General features: G+C 44.8%; 1 protein-coding gene across 1 annotated transcript; it reads left to right on the forward strand.

The window, feature by feature from the left end:
- The first annotated feature begins 1,496 nt into the window (after window positions 1-1,496).
- On the forward strand, window positions 1,497-24,303 carry SFT2D1 (SFT2 domain containing 1). Its single transcript, XM_004044939.5, has 8 exons — window positions 1,497-1,682; window positions 14,024-14,110; window positions 14,680-14,762; window positions 15,911-15,992; window positions 18,092-18,127; window positions 19,579-19,637; window positions 21,284-21,313; window positions 23,907-24,303. Exons 1-8 carry the CDS (start codon window positions 1,620-1,622, stop codon window positions 23,944-23,946), a joined length of 480 nt encoding a protein of 159 aa, XP_004044987.2. The 5' UTR covers window positions 1,497-1,619; the 3' UTR covers window positions 23,947-24,303.
- The last annotated feature ends 3,125 nt before the right edge of the window (window positions 24,304-27,428 follow it).

Genomic DNA, 27,428 nt, shown 5'->3' on the forward strand with positions numbered 1-27,428 from the left:
TTGTCCTTCTACTTTTTTTTTTTTTTTTTTTTTTTGAGACGGAGTCTCTCGCTCTGTCGCCCAGGCTGGAGTGCAGGGGCGCGATCTCGGCTCACTGCAAGCTCCGCCTCCCGGGTACAAGCAATTCTCTGCCTCAGCCTACCGATGTTCCTCTACTTTTTAAATAAACTTGTTTTCACTTGCCCTGAATTCTTTTTGCGCAAGATCCAAGAACCCTCTTTTTGGGGTATGGATCCGGACCCATTTCCCGTAACACTTACGGACGTAGTCTCTGTCTTATTCAATAGAAACATAGAGTTTTATTCTATAGATTTTACAATCTGTTTTCTGACCTTTTAAAGTTAAGGACATAAGGATAAGACTTCTCATATTAGTATGAACAGGCCACATAGAAATGTCTTCTGCCTAAAGGAAAAGGATGCTGAGCATTGGACCGTTTTATCACAAGAAGGCGCGACTTGCTTTCCTAGGGTTCCTGTGGTATGTTTTTATCTAATTGAGTTTAGATAAAATCTCTACTGAGGCAGTAGGATGGACAATAAAACTTTTTGAGGATCCATCTTTTAATTGAAAGATTGTAGGGAGGAAATAGAGTGGGCAAAGTAATGAAAAGAACAGGCATTCTCATTACCATCTTACCAAGCCTAGAAGCAAACAGAAGAGCAAAACCTATCACTTAATGACTTCTGGAGACCATATTAGACAGGCAGCCCTGATTTTTAATCTCCTTTCTTAGCATGGTGGAAAATGAGAGAGAGAAAAATGCCACTTCCCCATTTCTCAGTGTTTGTTCATCCAGCACGAGCCGGAGAACAGTAAACGCTTGTTCAATGGTCTCACTGTTCACACAAAACTGGAAAAATGGGTTGCATTAGCTATTCCTTTTATAAATAAGATTTCACTCTTTCAAACTCCTAGCTGACCAGTGAACACAGTAAAGAAATAACTCTCACAAGGGAAAAGGAGTGAGGCAGCCTCCTGCTATTTCTCCTGAGACGGTCTGAAATACAGCTCCTCGCTTTAATCCTGAGGCAGGTGTTTGTGTCTCCGGATGAGGACACCCAGCTGGGAAGGCTAGCGACGCCCCCAGGGCCACCTCATGGGTGGCACGGCGCTCTTCGGAGCACGGCCACCTGCCCGCAGGAGCCCTCCGCTCTCCGATTCTAGGCGAGGGGAGGCGCATTCGGGGCCTCGACTTCTGGGAACCCGGGGTGCCGCGGACCCGCCCAGCAAGGCCCCTCGCGGGGCCCGGAGGACGCCAAGTGCAGGGTTCAGTGGTCGTGCCCCAGTCGGGTCTACACTCAATGGCTGTGCGCCAGCTGTGGGCAGGGGGTCCACACCCGCGCTGTGTCCCCGCGCGTTGCCACGGCGCACCTCGGGGACAGTGGGAAGGGATAGCCCCACCATCAGCGCCCACTCCGCGGACTTCACGGACCACGACCAGGTCCGAGAGAAAGGCTGGTGAGCATGCGCGCATTGCTACGGCGGCCGCGCTGACGCACAGGAAGCGGGCGGGACCGGACTTCCGGCTGGTCTGTGGGGTTTCGCGTTCGGGGTTTCCTGGTGGGCGTCAGGGGCAGGCAACAGAGTGGCGGCCGCTACGGCCCTGCAACGGGGCCATGGAGAAGCTGCGGCGAGTCCTGAGCGGCCAGGACGACGAGGAGCAGGGCCTGACTGCGCAGGTAGCGAACTTGCGCCCTCGTCCAGTCCCGGGGCTGCCCGCTGGCCCCGGCCGCACTGAGGACCGGCCGAGCGGGTGGGGTGGGTGCGAGGCCGGGGGTGTGGGACACCTCTGCCCGGCTGGTTGATGTAGGAGGGCTCCGCCTGCTTCCTGGGTAGAATTTGAGAACTTTCCAGTTTTCTATGCGGTCTACTTAAACCCACTTTGAGGCCCATCCTCCGACTCTTCCCATCTGGCCTTCTGACTTAGGAATCCGCTAACGTCTGCCCTCGCTTTCCCAAATAATCCATCGCTCCCACGTACTATTTGGTTTTCTGAGCCTGGTGCGGGGTCTGGCCTCGGGCTGTGCAGCGTAAGTAGCTATGCAGGGCATTTATCCTGCAAGCTGCAGTGAGCCGAGACCCTAAAGCTTGTTGCATCTGTTTGTCTCTGGAGGTAAAGGAGGTGTTATGTATGTGTTTGCTGGGGGGTGGTCTTTTGGAAATAGGGAGACTGGAGGAAAAATAAACAGGACATTGGTAAGTGAAATAATATTGAATTAAAATTTTTCTGTTAAGGCAGTGAGCCCTGGTAAGAGATTTTTTTTTTTTCTTAATAAAAGCCCTTGTGTCTGCGCCTTACCAGCGAGACTTGATAAGGGTTACTTCCTCCAGCAAGAAGGTTAAAAGTAGCAGTGGAGCAGGAACTGCGGTGTAAGTTTTTTTGTTATTGCATGCGATTATATTGCACGTTATTGTGTGCTGTCGCAGAAGTTGGACGTTTAAAATTGAATTGTATTTCATAAGGATCTTCTATTTGTCTCTCCTGACTTCCTTGTCATTATACTTACTCAGCACTTCTTGTGGGTAGAGTTCTGGGCTACAGTTTTGGGTTCAGAGAGTGTAAGACAAGTATCTGTTCTCATTGCACTCTGTAACTCTGTATATTACCACAGCCACATGTGGCCAATGAATTTTTTTTTTTTTTTAGATGGAGTCTTGCTTTGTCGCTCAGGCTGGAGTGCAGTGGCGTGATCTCGACTCGCTGCAACCTCTGCCTCCCGGGTTCAAGCAATTCTCCTGCCTCAGCCTCCTGAGTAGCTGGGATTACAGGCACCTGCCACCATGCCCTGCTAATTATTTTGTGTTTTTAGTAGAGATGGGGGTTTCACTATGTTGGTCAGGCTGGTCTCGAACTCCTGACCTCAAGTGATTCGCCCACCTTGACCTCCCAAAGTGCTTGGATGACAGGCTTGAGCCACTGCGCCTGGAGCAATTAAATTTAAATTAATTAAAATTAAATAAAATTTAACATTCAGTTCCTTAGTCACAGCAACCACATTTCACATGTTCAGTAGGCACATGTGGTTAAAGGCTACTGTATTGAACAGCGCAGATATAGAACATTTGCATTGCAGAAAGTTCTATTGGACAGTGCTACTCTAAACTTTGGAGATGCAAAGGTAATATCACTTATCTTGAGCCCACTGTCTAGAGGGGAGAAAGATATGTGGAGAAGTAATCAATCAAAGATTAGAGTGACTGGCTGTGTAGACAAGTGCTGTGAGTTCAGAGGAGGTGATCGTTCATTAACAAATATTCAAGTTCCTGTATATGTTTGACATTGTTCAAGATGCAGGTGTTAATAACAGTGACCAGTGCAAATACCTCTTTCACATGGAACTTAAATTTTCACTGGAGGAAACAATGAATAAACAAGTAAGTATATAATGTGTCAGACAGCCACAGAAAAAGTCAGAGCAGGTTGAGGAGGTTGGGGTTGCCATATTACTTAGTTAAGGCCTCCCTGCCAGGGAGTCATGTGAGCACAGCTCAGAAGAGCTGCTGGGATGTCTGAGCATCCTGTGAATAAAAGCCTCCAAGGCAGAGGGCCCAGCAGATACAGAGTCCCAAGTGGTGAGTGGTCAGCATGTTCAGGGCCAGTAAGGAGGCCAGAGGGGCTCTAGCAGCGGGGCAGAGAAGAGGGACAATTGTAGAAGAGAAGGTGAAGCAGGAAGGGGGATTCTCAATTGTGAGGGTTCTCATAGGCCATAGAAAGGATTTTAGCTTTACTCTGAGTGTGATAGGAAGCCTTTGGGTTTCGAGCAGAGTGGTGGTGTGACCGACTTGGATTTTAAAGGATCACTCTGGCAGCTCTGTGGAGAACAAACTGTAGAGGCAATATTAGAAGCCCAGAGACTGGGCTGGAGACAAGTACAGTTGTCCTGGCAAGAGATGACTGTGGCTCAAATCAGTGATAGAAGTGGTTTAAAGAGCAAAAAAGCCTGTTTAAAAAACAAAAAAGTGGTCAGATTCTGTAAATGGTCTGAGTGTACAGCCAGCATGCCACACTGTTGACGGATTGGATGTGTGAGAGTGGGAGGAGGTAAGGATGCCTCATGGCGTTCCACCTGAGCATCTGGAGAGGCGGAGTTGCCATTAAGTGACTGTGGGAGGAGCAGGTTCAGGGAGGAAAATCATTTCAGTGTGGACGTGAAGTCTGAGATCCAGGTAGCATCCAAGTGGAGATGTCAGGAAAGCAGTTGGACGTAACACTGTAGAGTTTGTGGGAGGAAATAGGAGAGAGATGAGATCGTCAAGATGAGGTCCAAGGTTTGACCTCTGGTGTTCTCTGGTGTGTAGAGGTTTAGAGGATGAGCAGAAGCCGGCAAAGACAGCTGAGAGGCGTGGCGAGAGAAGGAGGAGGAGAACTAAGAGAGAAGGATGCCCCAGAAAGTGAGGGAAGAGAGTGCTTTAGGAAGGGGAGGGGACCCAGTACTGTTGATGGGTCTCAGAAGTTAAGAGCAGATTACCTGTGGAGGTTATCAGTTGTCACTTCCACGAGAGCAGTCTTGGTGGCTGGATGGGGTCAGAGGCCTGATTGAAGTCAGGGGAGAATAGAAAGAAGATGGAGATGGTATGGCCATCTCAGTGATTTTTCCTGTGGAGCAAAGAAGTGGGTGGTAGTTGAAGGATGCAGTGGGGTCGGGGAACATGTCATTTTCCCAAGGAAAATACTGGATGTTTCTGTGCATTGGGAATGGTCCAGGAAAGGGGAAAATTATGGTGCAGGCGAGAGGGAATTATTGCTAGGGGGCTATTGAGGAGTGACTTGGAAAGCAGGTTTCTCTAGGGAGGAGGAAGGGGCAGGAAGTGGCAGTGAGGAGGGCAGACACCTGGCTCACTGCCTGTCCAAGTGGTACAGGATTCACAGGGGAGAGCCCTGGCCCTGGAGACTAAATTTCAAACCTAGCAGGAAGGTGAGAGGATCATCAGAGAAGAGGGTGAGGACATAGGGAGGTTTGCTGTTGGTTTTTGGAGATGGGTAGGAGATGAGATGGGATTAAAGGCTCACAGACCTGAATGGGGTGAGGGATGACCTGAGAGTGTTGCACGTCTTGTGCAGCAAGACGTAACCAGGATGGCGGGCACATTGGAATTGGGTCTTGACAGGGATGGTTCTAGGCCAGTTGAGGAGTTGGGCGAGGCAGTGAAGGTCATAGGGGAGCATCCTGACATCCAGGCTGCGTCATCCTCCTATGGAGGTGCTTTGAGCCCCGGGGAGAGGCACGGTAGCCAGAGTTCTGGGACCTCTCCTTCGAGATGTCTGGGAAGAAGTCAAGGAGGGAGAGAGATTGAGCCAGATCTTAAGAGAGGTGATCATATTCCTCCCCTGATCACTTCCTTCATTGACTTCCTGCAGCACCTGAGTAAAATCCAGATCCCTCCCTTGGTCTCTCAGCCCTGCACTGCTTGTTGGCCCGCCTCCCCACCCTCTCCCCAGTGCTTGCCTTGCCCTGCCCTCTTTCTCCTCCTCAGTTGGAGCCATTTTCTTCTGCCTGGGAGACCTGGCAGTTGCATTTCTTTTTTCAGGAATGCCCCTTCCTGGCTCTTTTCAGAGTTGGATTGGTCACTTCCTGATGTCTTCACTTGGTCACCTCTTTAGAGAGGCCCTTCCTGACCCAGTTACTCTGCCCCTATTTATGTCCTTAGTAGAACCTGCCTCATTAGTTTATTGCCCATTTTCCCCCATCTGAATGTAAGTACGCTAGGTGCTGTCTTATTCCTTTCTGTGTATGTAGAACCTACCAAGTACCTGGCGTCTAATAGCTGTTCATAACTACTTGTTGAACAAACAGATGAGTGAGTTGTTTGGATTTGGGTAACTACTAAGGAGAGGTGAGGGCATTGGCATAAGGTAATTGTTGGGAGTTAGATGACAAGAACATAATGCAGGAACATTCTACAGAGTTCTCTTGTGGGAGCCCTACTAACCCTTGCTGACAATTTGCGAGATGTCTTAGTCCATTCAGCCTGCCATGATAAAATACCTTAGACTTTGTGATTTATAAACAACAGAAATTTATTTCTTACGGGTTTTGAGGCCGGAAGTCAGAGATCAAGGTGCACTCATGGGTTCTTGGTGAGGCCTCCCCTTTCCTGGTGTCACACTGTTGCCTCTGGTTATATCTTGACATGGCAGAGAGCAGAGAGCTTTAGTCTCTTTCTCGTCTTATTAGGGCATGGATCCCATTCATGAGGACTCCATCCCCATGACCTGATCATCTCCTGAAGGGCCATCTTCCAGTACCATCACCATGGGGTCGAGGATTTCAGCAAACACTCAGACCATAGCACACAGGTTGATACAAGTCATTTGCTTGTTGACTGAGTTATTTCATATTTACAAATGGCATTAATTTATCATGTTTCACTTCAAAGATCACCGCGTGGAAGATGGTAACAAGAGAAAAATGCCTAATAAACAATTTAAGCTCTCTCTGCCTTTCCCACTTAGAAGATTGTAAGTATACCTACCTTATCTATTTCCCTCACTGTTCCCATGGTAGGTGTGGGTGAGGTGGTTAGGGGGAGTGTAGAGAAACACAAGGAGGAAGCTGTCTTTCCAGGTAGAAGGAGCTAAGGCGGCAGAGGAGACCCCCAGCAGGAGCAGCTGGCGAGGCGGGAGGACAGTCAGGAGAGCCGGTGGAACATGGGAGTTGAAGAGAACATTGTAAGCAGGAGGGAGTGCCAAAGTGTCCTGTGCTGTTGAGTTGGAAAGGATACTGATGCTTTAAAAATATTCCTTGGAATTAAGGACACGGAAATGACTTGTGTCTGCAGGGTTTCAGCCAGGGGAGGGCTGAAGCTAGAATGGTCAAGGTGAGCTTCCCAACCACTGTGCCGGGCGTGTGCCAGCTGGGGGTCCCGTCTACTCCTACAGCCTCAGATAAGGATTCCTGGGAAATAAGGCACTGGGCTAGGAAGGGAACTACATGAAAAAGTGTGGTGGGCCGAAGGGCCTGGGACCTTGACTGCACCTCCCCAGGGGCTACACTGCCCGGGCTGTGCTCCAAGTCTGGTGTGCAGAGGGAGCTTTCCCCGGGAGGCCTGCCTGCTAGAGCCTGTGTAATTGCCTGTGGCCAGCCCCAAAATCACTCACAGTGCCGTGGTCTGAATGTCTGTGTCCCCCCCCAGAATTCCTATGTTGAAACTTAATCCCCAGTGTGATGGTATGAGGAGGAGAGGTGCCTTTGGGATGTGATTAGGAATGGGTTTCATGCCCTAATAAAAAAGAGGCCCCAGGCCACATGCAGTGGCTCATGCCTATAATCCCAGCACTTTGGAAGCCTGAGGCAGGAGGATTGCTTGGGCCCAGGAGTTCAAGACCAGTCTGGGCAACATGGCGAGACCCCGCTTCTACAAAAAATTAAAAAATTAGTTGAGCGTGATGATGTGTGCCTGTGGTCCCAGCTACATGGGAGGCTGCGGTGGGAGGATTGCTTGAGCCGGGTAAGTTGAGGAAAAAAAGGATCCATTGCCCTTTCCACCGTGTGAGGACTCAGAAGGTGTCATCTGTGAACCAGAGATGCCTCACCAGATGCCGAATCTGCTGGCGCCTTGATCATGGACTTCCAGTCTCTAGAACTGTGAGAAATAAGTGTCTGTGGTTTATAAGCTACCCAGTCTACAGTGTTTTTTTAAGAGAATTAAATAGTTTATTAGCTACATACAATTATGGATGATACACAAGCTTCATTCCCATCTATAATGTTATCTGGTACCATTATTCAGTTTAGATATATTGCATGGGATGTGCCAACAATCATTTTTATAACTAATAATTCTGCAACTTTGCTTGGGTGATCCCCTTTGGTGGTGAACTTCAGGTCACAACAGTAACTGTCAGTTCAGCTACACCAAGCTCACTGAAGACAGTTGCTTCTCCACCCGAGCAGAGTGTAAATAAGTTCCAAGTAGAACCTGGCATCACCCTGAAGGAATTCTGACTTCACACTCTTGGGGGAATTTACCAAGATGGCTTCCGAGGAAACTAACTTTACACAGCACGTTTTTTAAAAGGACACATTTATTCAGTGTCGTGATCAGACTATTACATTTAGCAATCAACAGCATGAGTGCAAAAAAAAAAAAAATTACATTAAAACCCTTTGTTGGAATGCTTGGTACTTTCCACAGAACAGAAACTAAAATAACCTGTTAATAAAATTAGTCACAAATACAGTCCTGGAGTTTTTTTGCTCATACACGTGAGTATTGTCTAAAACATATCTTTTTTGTAGCAGCTGGGCTCTGCCACCACTGTGCTTGGCTGACTGAGTTCACAAATCTCTGGTAACCTGTAGCTTCCCTATCGCTTCTCTGGCTCTCCTTTCCTGCTAAACTTTGTTTCCTGGCAGTGATTAAAATCTTCTGCCAGTGCCATGGCTACTGCTGCTACTGGAACCACCATAGCCACCTTGGTTTTGTGAACCCATTTATGCCTGGTGTTCCATTATTGGAACGCTAAGCATGTGGGAGTTATTTATGTTCTCCTGTTCAAGGTCATCGCCAAGGTCTGATTTTTCAAATTCAAAAAGTGCAACCTCAGGCATAAATGGGTTAAAATCTTCTGCCAGTGCCATGGCTACTGTTGCTACTGGAACCACCGTAGCCACCTTGGTTTTGTAAAGTAAAGTTTGGCAAAGTATTGTTCTCCACCACCATAAGGGCCAGAGCTTCTGCCTCCAAAGTTTCCTCCCTTTATGGTTCCAAAATTTGAAGGCTGATTGTTGTAATTGCCAAAATCATTGGAGCTTCTGCCACCTCCAGAATTGATTCCATCATTACCAAATCCATTACAGCCATCCCTGCTGCCACTGTATCCACCGCCACCGCTGTGGACAGCTGCCACCAAAGCCATCATGACCACTGAAATTTCCTCCATGACCGAAGTTGTCATTCCCACCAAAACCACCTCCACAACCACCACCAAAGTTTCCAGAAGCACTTCGACCGCTTTGGCTGGATAAAGCACTAGCCATCTCTTGCTTTCACAGGACTGCCCTAACTTCACAGTTGTGGCCATTCACAGTATGGTATTTCTGAGTGACAGTCTTGTCCACAGGGTCATGGTTGTCAAAGGCTACAAAGGCATAGCCCCTTTTCTTGGCACTACCTCTGTCAGTCATGATTTCAGTCACTTCAGTTTTTCCATACTGTTCAAGATCTCTTAGGCGATGTTCTTCAGTGTCTTCTTTAATGCCGCCAACAAATATCTTTTTCACAGTTGGGCACCTCGTCTTTGAGAATCTTCTCGAGACAGCTCTTTGGTTCCACAACTCTTCATCCACCTTGTGTGGCTTTGCATTCATGGCGCATCCACGTCCTTCACAGCGGCATACAGGACAAACCCAAAGCCCCAGAGTGCTTGGTGCTTGGATCTCATGACTACACAGTCCATGAGCGTTCCCCATCGCTCAGATTGTCTTCTCAGGTTCTCATCAGTTGTTTCAAAGCTCAGCCCTCCAGTGCCGAGATTCCACAGTCGGCCCTCCAGTGAGGAGCTTCCACAGTCGGCCCTCCAGTGAGGGGCTTCCACAGTCGGCCCTCCAGTGAGGGGCTTCCACAGTCGGCCCTCCAGTGAGGGGCTTCTACAGTCGGCCCTCCAGTGAGGGGCTTCCACAGTCGGCCCTCCAGTGCCGAGATTCCACAGTCGGCCCTCAAGTGAGGAGCTTCCACAGCTGTTTAGGCTCTTTGGGAGACTCCGACTTAGGCTGGAGTGCAGTGGTGTGATCTCGGCTCAGTGTAACCTCTGACTCCCGGGCTCAGGTGATCCTCCCACCTCGGCCTCCCAAGTAGCTGGCACTACGTGTGTGCCCCCATACCTGGCTAATTTTTGTATTTTTTGTAGAGATGGGGGACTCGCCATGTTGCCCAGGCTGGTCTTGAACTGGGTTCAAGCAATCCGCCTGCCTCAGCTTCCCAAAGTGCCAGGATTACAGGCGTGAGCCACAGTGCCTGGCCTATGGTATTCTTGGTGTAGCAGCCAGCACATAGATTTTTAACCAGGAGCTGGATCCCTTACCCAGCACTTAGAACAGGCACATAGCAGCACTCAGTATTTATTGAGCCAGTTAGTGGATGGATGAATGAATGTATGAGTGTATGAGTGTACAGAGGCTGGAAGGTGAAGTGAAGTAAGCTTTCTGTTTAAGATGGAAGGGACTTCATGTTTAAAAGTTGATGGACGCAGTTACAGAGAGTGAGAACATGTTCACTAGAGGAAAAAGCCCAATAGCATAAATTCCCTGAGCAGGTAAGGGGTTGGCTGTAAAGCAGGGTGGACAGGTGGATCTCAGCTCTGTGGGAACCAGGAAAGGACGAGAGCATGGGTGTTCTTAGTTGGTGTGTTTGGTGGTTTGGTGGCAGCAGGAAGGTAAGGGAGTTCACACTGATGGCTTTGGGTTTCTGTGTGTGAAGTACGTGAAGTTGTCTGCCAAGAATGGAAGTGTGGGGCAGGAAGTGGAGGTTTGAAGTGGTTTAGAGTAAAATGGACGTTGAGATAAAGCAAGAAGCCTTAGATTGCCAGGCAGCAGTGTGCAGGCCATGGGGGGCTGCTGCGGACTGGCTCAGGACTCCCCTGCCCTGTGCCTGACTCCACCCAGCAGTGCTCAGCTCAGCACCTCCTGGAGCAGGAGGAGGGAAAGCTGCACTCCGGTGGGATTTTACCAGGTGGAGGCAGCGGAAAGGGAATTTGAATGTCCTGTTGAAGCCGCTGAAAAAACGGAGAAGGGCCGGATAAGGAGTTGAGGAGTTCAGGAGGCCAAGGAGTCAGCACGGTGGGGCCGAGGAACCAGCCTGCTGCCAGAAGAAACGGGTCGGAGAGCGGCAGCCGGAATTTTGGCGATGGTGTAATTTCGAGCAGGAAGACTGCCCTGGGCTGGGTCACTGAGTGGAGTGGAGGGGAAAGGCCAGTGGAGATTAGGGGATGCTGCACAGAAAGGCCAGGCTGCCCACGCAGACGTGGAAACCGTGCCGCATGCTGCAAGGATCTGGGTAGGCCCCGCGATCAAGAGTCCTGAATGAGGAGGAGAAAGAGGGTGGCTCTCGGAAGTGTGGACCCCAGCAGCGGGTGTGGGGAGCGGGCAGTTATGCCTGGAATGGGCCTGAGGGTCTGCGGATGTCTGTTTCTTTTTCTCACTTGTCTGCACAACTTTGACTTTTTATACCCACTGCTATTTTGAAAAAGGAGTGGGAGGAATACTGGATTCAGTGTCATCATTAGTGGAAAGCCACAAGTGTTTCCTATGTTTAGATGGCAGAAGCCCAGGGGCAAGGCTCAGGTCCTTCCAGCTGTGCTGTCTCCTGGCGATCCGTGGATTAGAGCTGTTCCTCAGCTTCTCCGTCACTTAAAGGGGTGGGTTTCGGCTGTGCTGTGGGAGCCACTCATTCAGCCTTCATGTTGTTGCTGCTAGGACTACATTTTCTTCTGTTATGTTTCTCACCTGCTTTTGTAAAAAATTAATGAATGAAGTTCTAGTTGCAAGTAGTGCTGTGCTTACTGTGGCGGGAATAGGGGAGCAGCCCCTCCTCAAGGGCCTGTATTCTCTTGGCTTCCTCTTCCTGTGGTAACAGATAAGTAAAATGATGGATGGTGGTTTTGGGAGAGGAAGAGGTGGCAATTTTATTTCTTTTCTAAGACTAAGAGATTAACAAAGTTGCTGGTTTTGGTGGGATTGCTCCTGATTGGTGGTAAAAGAAAGCAGCACATAAATGCTTACGATAAGCAGGCTGGGTGCAGTGGCTCATGCCTGTAATCCAGCACTTTGGGAGACCGAGGCGGGTGATCACTTGAGGTCAGGAGTTTGAGACCAGCCTGGCCAACATAGTGAAACCCCGTTTCTACTAAAAATACAAAAAATTAGTCAGGCCTGGTGGCATGGACCTGTAGTCCCAGCTAATTGGGAGAGTGAGGTAGGAGAATCACTTGAACCTGGGAGGCGGAGGTTGCACTGAGCTGAGATGGCGGCTGAGCAACAGAGTGAGACTCCGTCTCAAAAAAATGCTTGTGATAAGCAGACGTCAGAGTTCCTTCTGTCTCCTAGTTGGAAGATGCACTGCCAGGTTTTCTTTCATGTTGAAGCGTATCACAGTTTTCCCAGTTAGGAGTCAGGAAATCTGTATAGTTGTTTCGTATCCTAGACAATTTGCAAGACTTGAGACAGATCATTTGCTTGTGGATTGAATATTCCATGTTTACAAGTGGAAATAATTTGTCCTGCTGTTTCGTTTTAAAGATCAATACACGGAAGATGGCAATAGGAGGAAAAAATACCTACTATTATACAAATAGCCATGCTGTTTCCTTGCTGAGAGAAAAACTGGCTATTGAAAAGCAGCGATTGAACTTGTGAACAATGGGGTGATTTGAACTTGCAAAAGAAGGAAAAATGGATGCTTTTTCCTCTCACTAAATCCTCACAGCATTGTGGACTCACACGAACCTTTAGAAATCATTATTCTTTCCATTTTTCATTGACAAATGAAAGTTATATACATTTATTGTGTACAGCGTGATGTTTTGACCTATGTATACTTTGTGGGATGGTTAAATGAAGCTGATGAACGTGTCTCCATTTTTTTTTTAACAGATCATTTACTATGTAATTCAGTCTTTGCAGTTTATTCTGGCCTGCATAGTTAAAATATACTTAGTGTGTATTCTTCCTGATCAGTAAGAATGAAATGTAGATGTTTTTATAGGCAATTTCACTCTTTGTTTAAAACCAAGTGTTTAGTTTTGCCATAAACAGATGACATTGCTGGAAACAAGAATGTGAATTAAAACTTAAAAAACATTTAAAATGTGTTAAAGAGTGATATATGTTTCATTACAGAATACTTAGTTATTTTTATCTGCTTTTCATGCTACATAAGGATTCACAGATTAATCTCTTGAGGTAAGGAATGTAACCAAATGTATTTTGAACTGTTGCATATAGAACTTTCTCTTATTTTTCATTATTCTTGAAAATATAAGCATGTAGTCTTATTTTTAAGTGGATGTGGTAGTATAAATTAGAAATTTAAGTTTTGGAATATAAGTCCTTGCTGTGTATTTCTAGTTTCTTGCACAGCTGCTGTTGATAGATACTTTTTTAGCCTTATTTGGAAAATATATTTTAATAGTATAATTAGTAATCTGAGTGTGTTTATTTCACCACTACTGTGTGCTGGGTTATCATACTGTACAAAGTAGACTTAGTAATTTCTACTTTTTTCCCCACATAATTTGGCTAGAATTTGCATGGTATATAGGAATGCTGTTGCTCTAGAATAAATGATCATTTCACAGTATGTTTTTACAGTGGTGGAGGAGGGGCCCAAAGCTTTCATGGGTTGGACTGAAAGAGCTTAGAACGGGTACCGTCTGGTGCGTGCTGTGATGGTCTCTGCTGGGGCTGCTCAGGCTGCCTCCTGTAGGTGGCCAGCGTCCTCTACCCTCCATGGGGGGCAGTCACCCCACCCCACCCCTGGCCTGCAGCCAATGACCGGCCGAAGGGAGGTGGCGTGTGCAAGGCCAGCCTCTGCCTCCAGCAGGACTTGCACTGAGTGCGGATGCACTCAGACTCGGCATCTAGGAGCCTGAGGAATTCGTCCTGCAGAGGCGGAGAGAACAGATAATGAACCTGTGTACTCTTTCCCAGCCTCTGCAGTTTCAGTGTTTTGCCTGGCCTGTTGCATCTGCCCCCTGTGTTTTTTTAATCTTTGTATATTTTATAATATATCTTATGTGTCATTTTATCCATATCAGTGTATATCGGCTGTCCCTAACAGATAAGGACTTTTGTGAAACATATTATCAGACTTAGCAAAATTAATGATTATTCCTCAGCATCGTCTGCTACCCAGACCATGGTCATATTACCCTTAACAACCGTGGAATCTTAGTATTCTTAAATGACACTGTGATATGCAAAATAAATGATTCAGACTATGTGTTAAAACTTTGCTTTAGTATAAAGAATCAGACTGGTAGTGAATTAAGACTATATTCTAAATTTTCCCATTTTTTATTAAGGTCCTGGATGCCTCATCCCTTAGTTTCAACACCAGATTGAAATGGTTTGCCATCTGCTTCGTATGTGGCGTTTTCTTTTCTATTCTTGTGAGTTAAGGCTTTATATTGTTTAATAATTTTTATTTTGTATTAGACTAATAATTCCATTTAGTACCAAAAACTAATGTCCTTTACTAAATCCCTGTTAGACTATTTTGATGGAAGGTATTTATTGAACTAAAATAAAGGGGTAGAGATCAATGAAAATACGTAGAAATTAGTATTTTGGGGAGTTTTGTGGATAGTTGAAATAATTTAAGAAAAATTTATCAATGTGTTAAAAGATCTGGAGAGTCAGTAATTTAGATGTTTATTACCTTTTCATACTTGCTATTTAGCATGAAAATTTAACTTAAATACACTGAGATTTACTGGTAAGCACAAAGTTTTGTTATGGCTCATTTATATATGCTACTGCAAATAGGAAGAAGATTCAAGTTAGTGTATAACATTGAAAATTAACTATTTTTTCTGTGTAATCAGACTAGACTGTCTACAAGCAGATTTGTATTTAAACATTACATAATATTGGTATTGTATTACTGCAGTAGCATGTTTATATTTTAACCATTAAAATCATAAAATTATTTTAAAATAACTATTATATCTTAACTTAGGGAACTGGATTGCTGTGGCTTCCGGGCGGCATAAAGCTTTTTGCAGTGTTTTATACCCTCGGCAATCTTGCTGCGTTAGCCAGGTACGTTTGGCTTCTCAAAATATCTTGTTTGCTCTTGCTACCAAATTTACCTTTCTAATAAGCACTTTCCCAGTAGGATGTTTATGTAGTTCTGTACATACTGTGAATTCAGCCACAGGATTTATATTCATTAAATAAATATGTATTGACTGCTGCTATATGCCGTCTCCCGTAACAGACGGTATTAGTGCTAGGAGTAGCCAGCCTTTGTGGGGCACTTAATGTGTGTCTGGGACTGTTCTAAGTGTTTTGTATGTATTATGATGAGCTTGTGAGGTAGGCAGTATTATCATCCCCGTTTATAACTGGAGATAATAGCACAGAGCAGGGGAGTCAGTGCTGCCCATGGCGATGAACCTAAATCATGGCTGAGGTGGGAATCCTGCAGGCAGTGGGAATCCGGAGGTGGGATCCCACCATGGCTGAGGTGGGAATCCGGAGCCCAGGCTTGGAGCTGCTGCACTCTAGGCTTTGCTCTTGTGGAACTTACATTTTAATGAAGAAGACGTTCACATAATAAGCCAGAAAAAGATCAGATGGCATTGGTGCTGTGCAGAGAATTAAAACAGGGTGTGGCAGTAGTGACGGAGGGCTGCTTTAGATTGGGAGTATGAGAATCCCTCTTTGAGAATCTTTGTCGCATCTTTGGGTTCTTGTTTGTCTTAGCCCTTTTTATGCTGCAGTAACAGAATACTGTAGACTGGGCGACTTAGGAAGAATAGAAATTTTTCTCACAGTTGGAGGCCTGAAGTCCAAGGTTAAGGCACATCCATCCTGCTGATAGATGCATCCCCCAAGGGGAAGATCCCTGTGTCCTCCCAGGGCAGAAGAGGAAAGAGCAACCCCCAGGCAGCCTCTCCTCCAAGGGCCTTTCATCCCTTTCAGAGGGAGGAGTTCTCACAGCTTAGTCCGGTCTTCATACTAACACACTGAAGACACGCACATTTTGGAGAAGACACCTCCACACCATAGCATGTCTATTGGTATAGTTGTAAAGTTTCTTTATAAAGTTAAGGAAAACAAAATTTTAGTGAGAGATTTTAATTAAATAAACCAACAGGGTTTCTTTTTTAAAAAAGTAGTTTATTTTTGCATAACCAGATAAATTAGTAGACCTGTACCTCAGTTACTTTATTTGTTTCAAATAGTACATGCTTTTTAATGGGACCTGTGAAGCAACTGAAGAAAATGTTTGAAGCAACAAGATTGCTCGCAACAATTGTTATGCTCGTAAGTAAATAATACATTTTTAAAACTTTCATTGAAGTATTCTTTGCACTGTTATTTTACGAATAATTGCCTGTTATGTATGTATACTTCTTTTTTTTAATTTTAATTTTAATTTTTTTATTATTATACTTTAAGTTTTAGGGTTGTATGTATACTTTTTGTGTTGAATATAATAATTATATCTGGCTGGGCACGGTGGCTCACGTCTGTAATCCCAGCACTTTGGGGGGCCAAGGTGGGCGGATCACCTGATGGCAGGAGTTCAAGACCAGCCTGACCAATATGATGAAACCCCGTCTCTACTAAAAATACAAAAATTAGCCCGGTGTGGTGGCATGCACCTGTAATCCCAACTACTTGGGAGGCTGAGACAGAATCACTTGAACCTGGGAGGCAGAGGTTGCAGTGAGCCAAGATCACACCATTGCACTCCAGACTGGCCAACAAGAGTGAAGCTCTGTCTAAAAACAAAAAAAAATATAACCTATGTGGTTATAGAGTTCAGATGGTACTGGCTGGGTAAAGCCTGCTTCTGCTGCGTATATGGCATGGTGTAGCTGCGTATTTAAATGAAGCCTAGAGCTGAGTGTGCTTTCATTTTTAAGCCCTGCTGATGGTTTCATAAGGGATTGTTAGTTTGTACCCTTTAGAGGGTGGACATAGACACCCTCTATGCTGAGGGTGAGATTTAGCATCATTTGTCATCTGACTTTTGTCCCTTCTATGTGTGCCAACTTGACAAATTCTAACAATATGGCTCCCGTAACAGTATCTTTAAATGTGCCTTCCATTACATTGTGGGTTCTGTCCACAACTCTCAGGTCATCACTCTTATTATCTTGAGCCTGGGTGGCGGGTAGATGAGAGCTTACACTTTGGCTAGTAAGGTTGTTTCCATTCTCATACATGCTGGGTGTTCAGCTGATCATCGTTTTGTGTATTGTGGGCAGGAGGGGGACCCAAATCTCTTCTGCATCCTGCCTCTGCCTCCTAACTCACCTGGTCTGTGTCTCTTGTGGATTTCTTTTGCCTTCAAGCATTTATGATATTTAAAGAATTTAAATGTTACCATTATAACTATTAACATTAGCTTTCCAAACACAGCTAACCTATGTTAATTTATAAGAAAATGTCTGTTAACTCTAATCTGCCTGGCAGTCTTCTCCCATCTCCTCACTAGAGTAAAAACTCATTTTTAGTTTTATTTATTGTGTCTTTAGTCAACTTCATAGTTTCTTACCACTTTTATAATCTCCAATTATTTTGAATTTCCTATAATAGCATATGTATCAACATGTATATAAACATTTAACTTCAGATTACTAACAAAGTATATTTCGCTGTTAGAATATAAGTAGTTTATATTCCACTAAGATTTTAGTTAGATTAGTTTTATTTAAGAAATCCTGGCACTTATCCCTCAGACTTTTTAGTAACATACTGTACCTTACAAAAACACACATGTTGAGAGAACGTGGGAACGTTTGAACATATAAGACGTCTCCCAAGGTGGAGCACTTTGCGTGGTTTGATTTGCTGCCCACATAAGATCACGCCTAGTACTGGTGGTGAAGAGGCTGTGCCACATAGAGCCTTCCACATGCCAGCTTCTAGCTCAAGCCCATCACGGATGCACTCTACCTTATTCATTACAACAACCCTTTAAAGCAGGTAGGTAGGAACTCTCCTCATTTTAAAGAGAAGAAAACAGGTTTAGACAAGTCCACTGACTTCACCAAGGACCCTCAGATAACAGGCGTCAGAGCTGGGATCTCTTTAGGTCTTTCCAACACCACACCGCCCACCTTTTGCATTCACTCCTGTGCCTGCTTGCTTTCATGGGGATGTGGAATGATCATCTTTCAGTTTACTTAACAGATTAAATTATTAGATGCTTCCAATTTGCCAAGGAATATTGCAGTCATAGACTTTAAAGTAAAATAATACTTACAGAAAATATAAGTAAAACTAGTCAGCTGTATTCTTATTTTTGTTCTATAGTATATTCCCTATGTAAATGAATGCAGAATAGTTTATGCATTTTTATTAGGCTTTTGAAAGGATCTCAAATCTATAATCTACTCTTTCTTCCCCTGTAGTTGTGTTTCATATTTACCCTGTGTGCTGCTCTTTGGGTAAGTTATGTCAGCCCTACTGGCTTTCAGTTAACTGTGTGCCCCCCACCCCAGCTGAAGTGTCATCACACCATTATCTTAAAATAGCTCATCTGTTTTTTTAAAACTCTCTAAAGATTAGGTGTTCCTAAAATTTGACATGTTACCATCCAGCTAGTCGCTAAAAATGCCATAGATTCTACTGTCTACAGCATAGAGGTAGTCAGTAAACACACATGTGCACACGTGCTCACCCACCCAGCTGGTGGCTAAATGTGCCATAGATTCTGCTGTCTACAGCATAGAGGTCGTTAATAAACACACATGTGTGCCCGAGCTCACCTGCTTGTGGGCCCGGTTGGCAAATCTGACAGTGCCCGGTGTGGTGAGGGGCCCTGGCTCAGGGGCTGTGCTCTCCACCATGCTGCTGCAGGGGTGCGCTTGACTCTGCAGTGGTGAGGCAAGTGCGCTGCCGAGTAGCAAGGTGTAAAACCAATAGAGAGGGCCAGAAAACACAGATAGTAACAACAGAGAGGAACTGAAATCATTCTACCCTGTGGAGAAGGTTAACAGCTCTTCATTAGCCTTTAAAGAAGTCACATTGTTACAGTTCAGTTTACTTTTTGATCTTCCTGATTCTACATCATATTTTTCTATTGTACTCAACCTATTTCCCAAATGGGTTTGAAGCAGTTCTTGAACTATCAACAAGAAAAGTCCCATTTTAAAGAAGAAAGGGTAGATATTTTAGACATATTCTATCAGAAATATTCCAGTTTTTTTTTTTTATTTTGATGATATAAGGACAGGACTTTAGTTATATGAGATTGATTTACGTGTCATTTCTTAATGATAAAAGAATATTCTTAACTTGCACCTCTCTATAGAACCTTGATTTTTGGTTTTGGAATTGCCTGTTTACTTATAAACAGTAGATTGAAGATAAATAAGTAAAAAAGCACTGATGGACAAGGAATTCTCAAAATATTTTAAAACAACCATGGAAACTGTTTATATTATTCCAGAAGATCACAGTAAAATACAATTTTCCTTCAAAATATCACTCAAGGAGCAAATGGGAATGAGTAAAATAAGTAAATTTCACATGGGGCATAACAGATCTCAGTGGGATTTTACATGTCGATTCTAGATAAGTTAACAAATTGACTTTAAAGACCTAACCACCTTTAAAAGTCTAATGTTTTCAGCCTATGCACAATTGTTTCAGTAACGTTTATTTAAAGTCATATATTTTGCAGTATTTAAATTAATGGATATAGTTTTAGAAAGGAAGTGTATTTTTTGGATTTTAAAGTTTCAGATCAACTGTATCTTAAATTTATCACACTAAAATTTAATAAAGATAAATGAAGCCATCATCTACATTTTTGAAAGACAAGAATTAAGTTTGATTGGGAAAGATGCTTTTAAAACTTTGAAACTCATAATTGCTCTGTTTTTGCTGTTGTTAGTGGCATAAGAAGGGACTGGCTGTGTTATTCTGCATATTGCAGTTCTTGTCAATGACCTGGTAAGTCTTTCCTTACCCTAGTGAAGTGTTAAAATTGCCTGAGATGTGACGAGCATTTTGTTTGGGACCTGTGAAGCCCTAGCATTTCGTCTGGTGTTTTGGAGCCAGACAGGCCCTGCAGGGTCAGAGGAGGGGAGGTCTGCGATGAGTCCTGTTGCACTTGACAGCGCGGCTCAGTGGTACTGTTAGGGAGAAGTATGGGGTGCTGTGCTCGTATAGTTACATAGTGATATGTTCTGCTTTTTTCTAATGTGAGAAAGAGAAATAATAAGAAAAGTAGGTGATGCCATGTGAATACATAAAAGTGAGACCAAATCACAGGGTGAGACCAAGGGAAGATGAGTTTAACTGCATTCTCCACTCTATTACTGGATAAATACAAGGTGGAATTTATCCTGATGTTGACTCTGTGGCCCTGTGATATCCGGAGATGTCTTCTTAATTGGCAGTGATTAAATACTTCTTAAGTTACTGGTTGAGCATCCCAAATCCAAAATGCTTCAGGATCCAAAACTTTTTTTTTTCTGAGGCAGAGTCTCACTCTGTCACCCAGGCTGGAGTGCAGTGGCATTATCTTGGCTCACTGCAACCTCTGCCTCCCGGGTTCAAGTGATCCTCGTGCCTCAGCCTTCCAAGTAGCTGGGATTACAAATGTGAGGCACCATGCCCAGCCCAAAATCCAAAACTTCTTGAACGCTGACATGGTGCTCAGATTTGGTTGATACTCAACCAGTAAATGTAATGCAGATATTCCAAAAATCCAGAAAAATCCAGTATCCAACACATTTCTAGTCCCTATCATTTCAGATCAGAGATGCTTCACCTGCACTGCCTTTCCCACTCCACTTTTGTGAATATTTAGTCATGTCCTGGTTTCTGCTCAGACTCTCCTCCTTTGTAGCCTTTTTGTGTCTCGCACAGTAAGAGTTCATCTGCATAAAGGCCATAAATATCTGGGTGGTTGATTAAACGTGCCCTGCAGCTCCTGCCCTCTTCTGTGTTAGTGAAGAGTACTTTTCCTTTTCCTTTAGAGCAGCTCTTGCTTCCTAATTTTTGCTTCCTGGTTTTGCCATTTTACATTCCTCTTACTCAATGATACCCAGTTTGGGATCACCTTTCTTTTGGCCCTCTTTCTACTGACAGATGAAACATCAATGAATGTTAAATGTAATTCTCTGTATATCTCAAATTCACCATAAAATGTTCTTTACTTTTTTTCACTGATATGTGAAGAAACTTAATCTCTTGGTTATTTTCTCTAGTATTTTGCCTTTTATTGCCTAATTTGTAACTAATAATTGATTTATCCCTAAAGTAGACTATAATTATCAGTTGTGGTACAGTTTCTATTTTATTATAAGAAGCTCAAACTTTAGCATGCACCAGAATCACCTAGAGAGTTTGTTTAAAGTGCAGGTTGCTTGTTAAAGCAAGCTTGTGATTTAGGAGGTTTAAGGTAGGACCTAATAATTTACATTTTTAACAAGTTCCCAGATGATGCCCTCACTGCTGGTCGGGGTCACACTTTGAGAACCACTGTACAGTCTCATGCTGCTGTATTTATTATAAGGTTAGACACGGCCTTTTGGCATAAAGAAAAACCATCATTCAGATGAAGATTCAACATGCTTGAATATTTCTTGCAGGTATAGCCTGTCGTACATCCCATATGCAAGGTAAGCTTGTTTGAATCTTGTCTTGTTTCTGGTTCTTTACTTATCTTCACACAAATTTATGAATTTAAGTAATTTTTACATAAAAATACTATTTAAACACTTTTTTTTGGTTGATCTTAATTTCCAAAAGGAAATAAACATACTTTTTTTTTGAGACAGAGTCTCACTGTGTCGCCAGGCTGGAGTGCAGTGGCACGATCTCGGCTCACTGTAATCTCTGCCTCCTGGGTTCAAGATTCCCCTGCCTCAGCCTCCTAAGTAGCTGGGACTACAGGCGCGTACTGCCATGCCCGGCTAATTTTTTTGTGTATTTTAGTAGAGATGGGATTTCACCATGTTGGCCAGGATGGTCTCAATCTCCTGACTTTGTGATCCTACCGCCTCGGCCTCCCAAAGTCCTGGGATTACAACCATGAGCCACCGCGCCCGGCAGTAAACATGTTTTCAATGAGATGAATAGCAGCTTGCCATGATAATGTCTGTGTGGAAACATTTTGGCGACATGGAGCAGCTCTGTGGGGAGTATCCTCCCGCCCTGCTGCCTGGCGTGCACTAGGGAATGTGGATGAGATTCTGGACCCTTCCATGGCTTTAGGAGTTCAGAAAATAGGACACAGAGACTCCAGGAAAACAAATTCTACTTAAGGAAAGGAAGTTACGGCTGGGTGCGGTGGCTCACACCTGTAATCCTAGCACTTTGGGAGGCCAAGGTGGGCAGATCACTTGAGGTCAGGAGTTCAAGACCAGCCTGGCCAACATGGCAAAACCTCGTTTCTACTAAAAAAATACAAAATTAGCTGGGTGTGGTGTGGGCGCCTGTAATCCCAGCTACTTGGGAGGCTGAGGTGGGAGAATCACTTGAACCCAGGAGGCAGAGGTTGCAGTGAGCCAAGATCGTGCCAAGGCACTCCAGCCTTGGTGACAGAGCCAGACTCCATCTCAATAAAAAAGGAAGTTACTGGGAAAATGAGGGCTTACACATAAATGCTTATTTTTGGTCAGCAAAAACATTTTAATTGTATGTCAAGAGGTAACCGGCATTTCAAAATATTTTTCCAGAGAAATGTATTTAGCCGTGGAGGAGAAAACAAAACTAGTTCCAATTTTAAATCTGATAGATTTAGAAAAAGATTCTGGTGAGGCACAGCTTTGCCTGTTTGTGAAATTCAAAGATATGTTATATATTTAAAAACAGCAAAATTGTCTGTTTAATACGAACAGTGAAGGAAATTGGTAGAAATTTTATTTTTATTCCATTTCAAATGTATGATTCTTTCTGATAGATACTTACAAGGAGAAAAAGCAAAACAAAGTTAGCTACAGGTGAGAAAGCTGCTTAACAAGAGTGTGCAAGGGTAATTTACCATGCATAGGAACTTTAGAGCAAGGAGACCTCCAATACTTCTTGGTGTGGAGGAAAGGACCTCTAGACGTGATGTCCCATACAAGAGGCTCTGAAGAGATGGCAGGACTTCAAGAAAATGACCAGCCTTTCCAGACACAGGATCCCGCACTTGAGAGCAATAAGCGCAATGTACAGATTTTGCCTATAAGAATTTTATTAGTGGATATTGTTTATGGCCTAGGTAAAAGCTTTTTTAATGAATGAAGTATCAAGTAATAACAGTTTTGGAAGAAAATATGAAAGGTCACACTTCAATCTTCTTTTAATTCTGAGGATTCAGTTATAAACATTACAGTTTTAAAACTCAGTTCATTAGTTCTTTTTTTTTTTGAGATGGAGTCTCATTTTGTCACCCAGGCTGGAGTACAATGGCGTGATCTCTGCTCACTGCAACCTCCACCTCCCAAGTTCAAGAGTTTCTCCTGGCTCAGCCTCCTGAGTAGCTGGGATTACAGGCACGTGCTGCCGCTGCCACGCCCAGCTAATTTTTGTGTTTTTTAGTAGAGATGGGGTTTCACCATGTTGGCCAGGCTGGTCTTGAACTCCTGACCTCAAGTGATCCACCTGCCTTACAGGCGTGAGCCACCTTGCCTGGCCTAGTTCTTTTTAAAAATTAAATCTTTGGGCCGGGCGTGGTGGCTCATGCCTGTAATCCCGGCATTTTGGGAGGCTGAGACGGGTGGATGGCTTGAGCGCAGGAGTTTGAGACCAGCTTGAGCATCATAGCAAGACCCTGTCTCTATCAAAAAAAAAAAAAAAAAAAAAAATTAGCGTAGTGGCGTGCCCTATAGTCCCAGCTCCTTGGGAGGCTGAGGTGAGAGGATCTGCTCATGCCACTGCACTTATCCTGGAAGACAGAGTGAGAACCTGTCTCAAAAGGAAGAAAAAGAAAAAAGTTAGATCTTTTGTTAGGTTATTTTTGGTATTTAAACTTATTTCTTTGTATTGAGATCAGTGTATATGCCAGTAAAAATTTCTTAAGATAAATACCATGTCAAAAATCAGCAAAATGTTTTCAAATCTCAGCTCTTAATCTTAAATGATACTGAACAAAGTTTTTGTTAATCAAAAAGTGTGTTGGAGCATCCATTGAGTTCTGTTAAAAAAGGTGATTTAGCAGGAACATTTTCGCAACTTTGCTCTTGAGGAATATTATATTCTGTTTTTTTTCCCTCTCTTTTCCACCAGGGATGCAGTTATTAAATGCTGTTCTTCTCTCCTAAGTTGAAAATCAGAAACTTGTGGAAAAGAGCACTTGAATGTTGGTACTCTATGTTTGGTGAAGTTTGCTTTTCCCCATAAAATACTCCAGGAACAACTGACGTGACAGTTGAAGACCGTTTTGTACTAAGTCTCATTTTGTATACTGGTAAAAACTACATGCTTGATTAAACCATTAAATGCTTGTAACTTTAAATTCATTATGTGTCATTAATATACTTTTCCAGAGATAAGATTTTTAATCACTGCCAGTTGTAAATTATTTTTAGCCAATTTTTAAATCTTTTCAAAACAGCTTTGAAATGTGAATATTTAAGGGTAGAACTGTGCTGCAAGATAATTAAACTTTTTTGCTTTTAAAAAATGTCTGCATTTTTAAGATTTTTTTTACTTTAAATGTGAAACTTATTTTAAGCTAAAAATTGCTTATTATATGTAATAAAAATAATATATAAGTCTTTACAATTTTGAAATAAACCCATCCTTGGAAAAATAACATTTTCTGAATCAAATTTATAATATTTTAAGTGACTCAATTCAATAATATTTAGTTTAGGCACTATACAGTCTTTCTGTAGAAAAATGAGGAAGATACAGTCTCTCCCCTAAATAATACTGTTAAATACAAATTGTGAGAGATAATGGGACTGACAGCAGAGCCCATTCCAGGAAGTGCAGGGGGAGGAGGTGAGGCGGCATTGACTGTGAAGATGTCAGGAGAAGTCAGGCCACTGGACAGTAGTGGCAGCAGGAAGCTACCTTCACCCCAGGCTGGAGGAGAAGCAGAGAGGGCGGAGAACTAGCCAGTGCCCTCCTCCTCCCTGCAAGTCTCCCACTGGCTGTCCTGGTCTCCTCAGTTGCCAGGGAGAGGCAGATAGGCGGGTGCCAGCATGATGTGGTGCCAGCAGGAGGGAAGGCGGCTCTATGTCTGTCCAGGGTAGGGAGAGTTAATCAAGGGCATACAACAAGGTAATGGGGGCAGCATTTTATGCACAGTCAGCTTAGAGGAGAGCTGAGGGGGATGTCCTTGATGGGCAGCAGGCAGATGGGCAGAAGGGATCCTGTGTAGCACTGGGTGGTGGTGGCTGGACCTTGTTCAGGTCATTAGGTGTGGCTGAAATCCAGGAGTGGGCTGGGGTGGGGAGGGAGACTAAGCTGGCAGGGAGCCAGTGTCAGGCCTTAGGACCCTGGAAGTCAGGCACGCGCTTGGAAAAGAAGGTGCCGGAAAAGAGTGAGTTCTGGTGAGTGGGCGGACACTGTGCTTGGTGCTGAAGGAAGATGCAACAGACGTCCTTGTCTTCAAAGACTTTACGATTATGGGGGAGACAGACATGTTCCCAGTTGTTATAGTGAGGTGTGGGGACTGGGGCCTCAGAGATGTCCACAGGACTCTGCGGGCGTGTGGAGAACAGCTCACCCAGCCGCAGGGGGCGTATAGAGGACAGCTCACCCAGCTGCAGGGAGGGTGACAAGGAGCAGAGGGGCAGAGCGTGGCATGTGTGGAATGCCACAGAAGAAGCAGGGCTCCAGCAAACGTGACGGAGCTGGAGTTTGAGTCTGAGAGTAGCGGCAGCCTGAAGAAGAATCTTATTTTAGACAGCAGGCGACAATGGGAGTAAAGAAAACATGTCAGTTTGCAGAAGACTAGGAAGAAACTCATGTGCTGAGCTCTGTCTGGGGCCTGGTTCGTCTGAGGGCCAGCCCTCAGCCCTGCGGTGTAGCCGAGTCTCCATGCCATACAGAGGTGCAGATGCCGTGGTGGCTCAGCCTGCGTGGCAGGGGCAGGTGTGGCCAGCTCATGGGCTGTGGAGGCCGCGCCCCCCGTTGCGCTCTGCTGCCTCCCCAGAGTCATTTGTTCTGCATCCATGTTTGTCGGCCACAGAAATATTCCTCTAGGAAACATTCCCCCAGCATTGGGAATCTTCCTGAGAAATGTCTGTTCAGCTTCATTTCTGCCCAGGTGGACTTAAACACGGAAACGGCTCTTTGCTTCCCATTTGCCCTGTGCTGGCAGCAGGGTTTGACCTGATCAAAGTAAGGGGCCTTCTAGGAGTCTGTGTGAGACAAGTCGGGGGTGAGCTTGAAAAGCATCACATCCGGGCAGCCTGAGAGCCAGAGCAGGGACTGGTGGCACAGGCGGCGAGCTCGTGCCTATCTCCAGAGGAATCTCAGTCTTCCAGAACTGAGGGATAAACTGGAGGCCACACTTAGAGTAACCATTATGGAGCAATGTGGGTTCAGAAACTACCTCTGAAGCCTGTTGCTATATTGATGCAGCGGTGGGGGGTGGGGTGTAGTCCCAGGACAGGATATGGAGTAGCTTTGGGTCCACCATGGGGTGTGAGGCGTGGCCTCGGGATAGAGAAGGGCGTCATTCAGTCTGCCCAGGTGGTGGAGAGAGACACCTGAGTTCAGACAAGGGTGTTGTCTTAGCTCAGAGCTCTCAGGCGTCCTGGATGGATAGGATGGATGCCCTCGGTCCCAGCCCAGATACCGGCAGCAGGGCAGACATACCCTGGGTTCCAGAAGGCCTGGGTCAGTGCTGGAAAGGACTAAAATTGGTGAGCACAGGCTCTGTGTTGGGGTGATCAGACCCAACACCAGGTCGTGGGGGTGACAAAGTCCGGTGGAGTAAAAGGATTGAGAAAAAGACAGTTTGAGAGAGAAAGGTGGGACAACAGGGGGCCATCGTGGAGGCTGCGAAGTCCCCGAGCTCTGGGAGCCCACAGTATTTATTGGTAATCCAACAAAGAAACAGGTGGTGACAACGTGGAGGTCAAAAGGGCAGGCGCATGATCGACAGCTGTGATGGTTTAGCATTTACATGGAACGTGTTCTGCTACTTGAGATACTGGGAATAGGGACCTAGGAGCCTACGAAGGCTAGAAGCAAGGAGCCAGCAAGTCTAGACACATTCCAGAGGACATTATGCAAGCCCTGCCTCGGTTTCCCCCCCAACACTCAGCTTTTTTCCCAACATGCCCCCTCTTTTTTATAAAAGAGAAGGTATCATTATTATTATCTTTATTACTAGCTATCATTAGCTAGGTGATTGCAGGCTGTGCAGCCCTTAATTGCCGGTAGATGACCCAGCTTCTCTTTTCTTAGCCCTTATTCAAACTGGAGTCACTCTGGTTTGAACGCTTCCCACATATCTCCCCTTTCCCTTTTACAAGAGGACCCTTAATCCTAGGGGTTGCAGAAGGATGAAGGTCCATCTGCTGTAAATTCTTCATGCTGAATAGGGGCGACGATATTCCTGTCTAACTATTAGGGTCTCTCATATTCAGGGTAGAGAGGAGCTGAGTCAGAAAGCATTGGCCCGTTAGGCATCGTGACTCCGGTCGGTCCTCATTCCTTCTTCGCATTCAGATTCAACTGGCTCATGGCTCATACTGGGGGAACCCGGTCCATGGTTGGGATCCATGGGTCCCTCCAGTCTCCCATTCCATGGTCGTACACATCTTGAGGGCATCCACACGGTTCGTT

This window comes from Gorilla gorilla, chromosome 5, assembly GCF_029281585.2.
Source record: "Gorilla gorilla gorilla isolate KB3781 chromosome 5, NHGRI_mGorGor1-v2.1_pri, whole genome shotgun sequence".
Taxonomy (NCBI): domain Eukaryota; kingdom Metazoa; phylum Chordata; class Mammalia; order Primates; family Hominidae; genus Gorilla; species Gorilla gorilla.

Excerpts from the sequence above, each read along its gene's own strand:
- SFT2D1 (XM_004044939.5), top strand. The coding sequence starts at position 1,620 with ATGGAGAAGCTGCGGCGAGTCCTGAGCGGCCAGGACGACGAGGAGCAG. Across the intron at positions 18,128-19,578 it reads CCCTGTGTGCTGCTCTTTGG|TGGCATAAGAAGGGACTGGC; the intron begins GTAAGTTATGTC and ends TGCTGTTGTTAG. Across the intron at positions 21,314-23,906 it reads TCGTACATCCCATATGCAAG|GGATGCAGTTATTAAATGCT; the intron begins GTAAGCTTGTTT and ends CTTTTCCACCAG.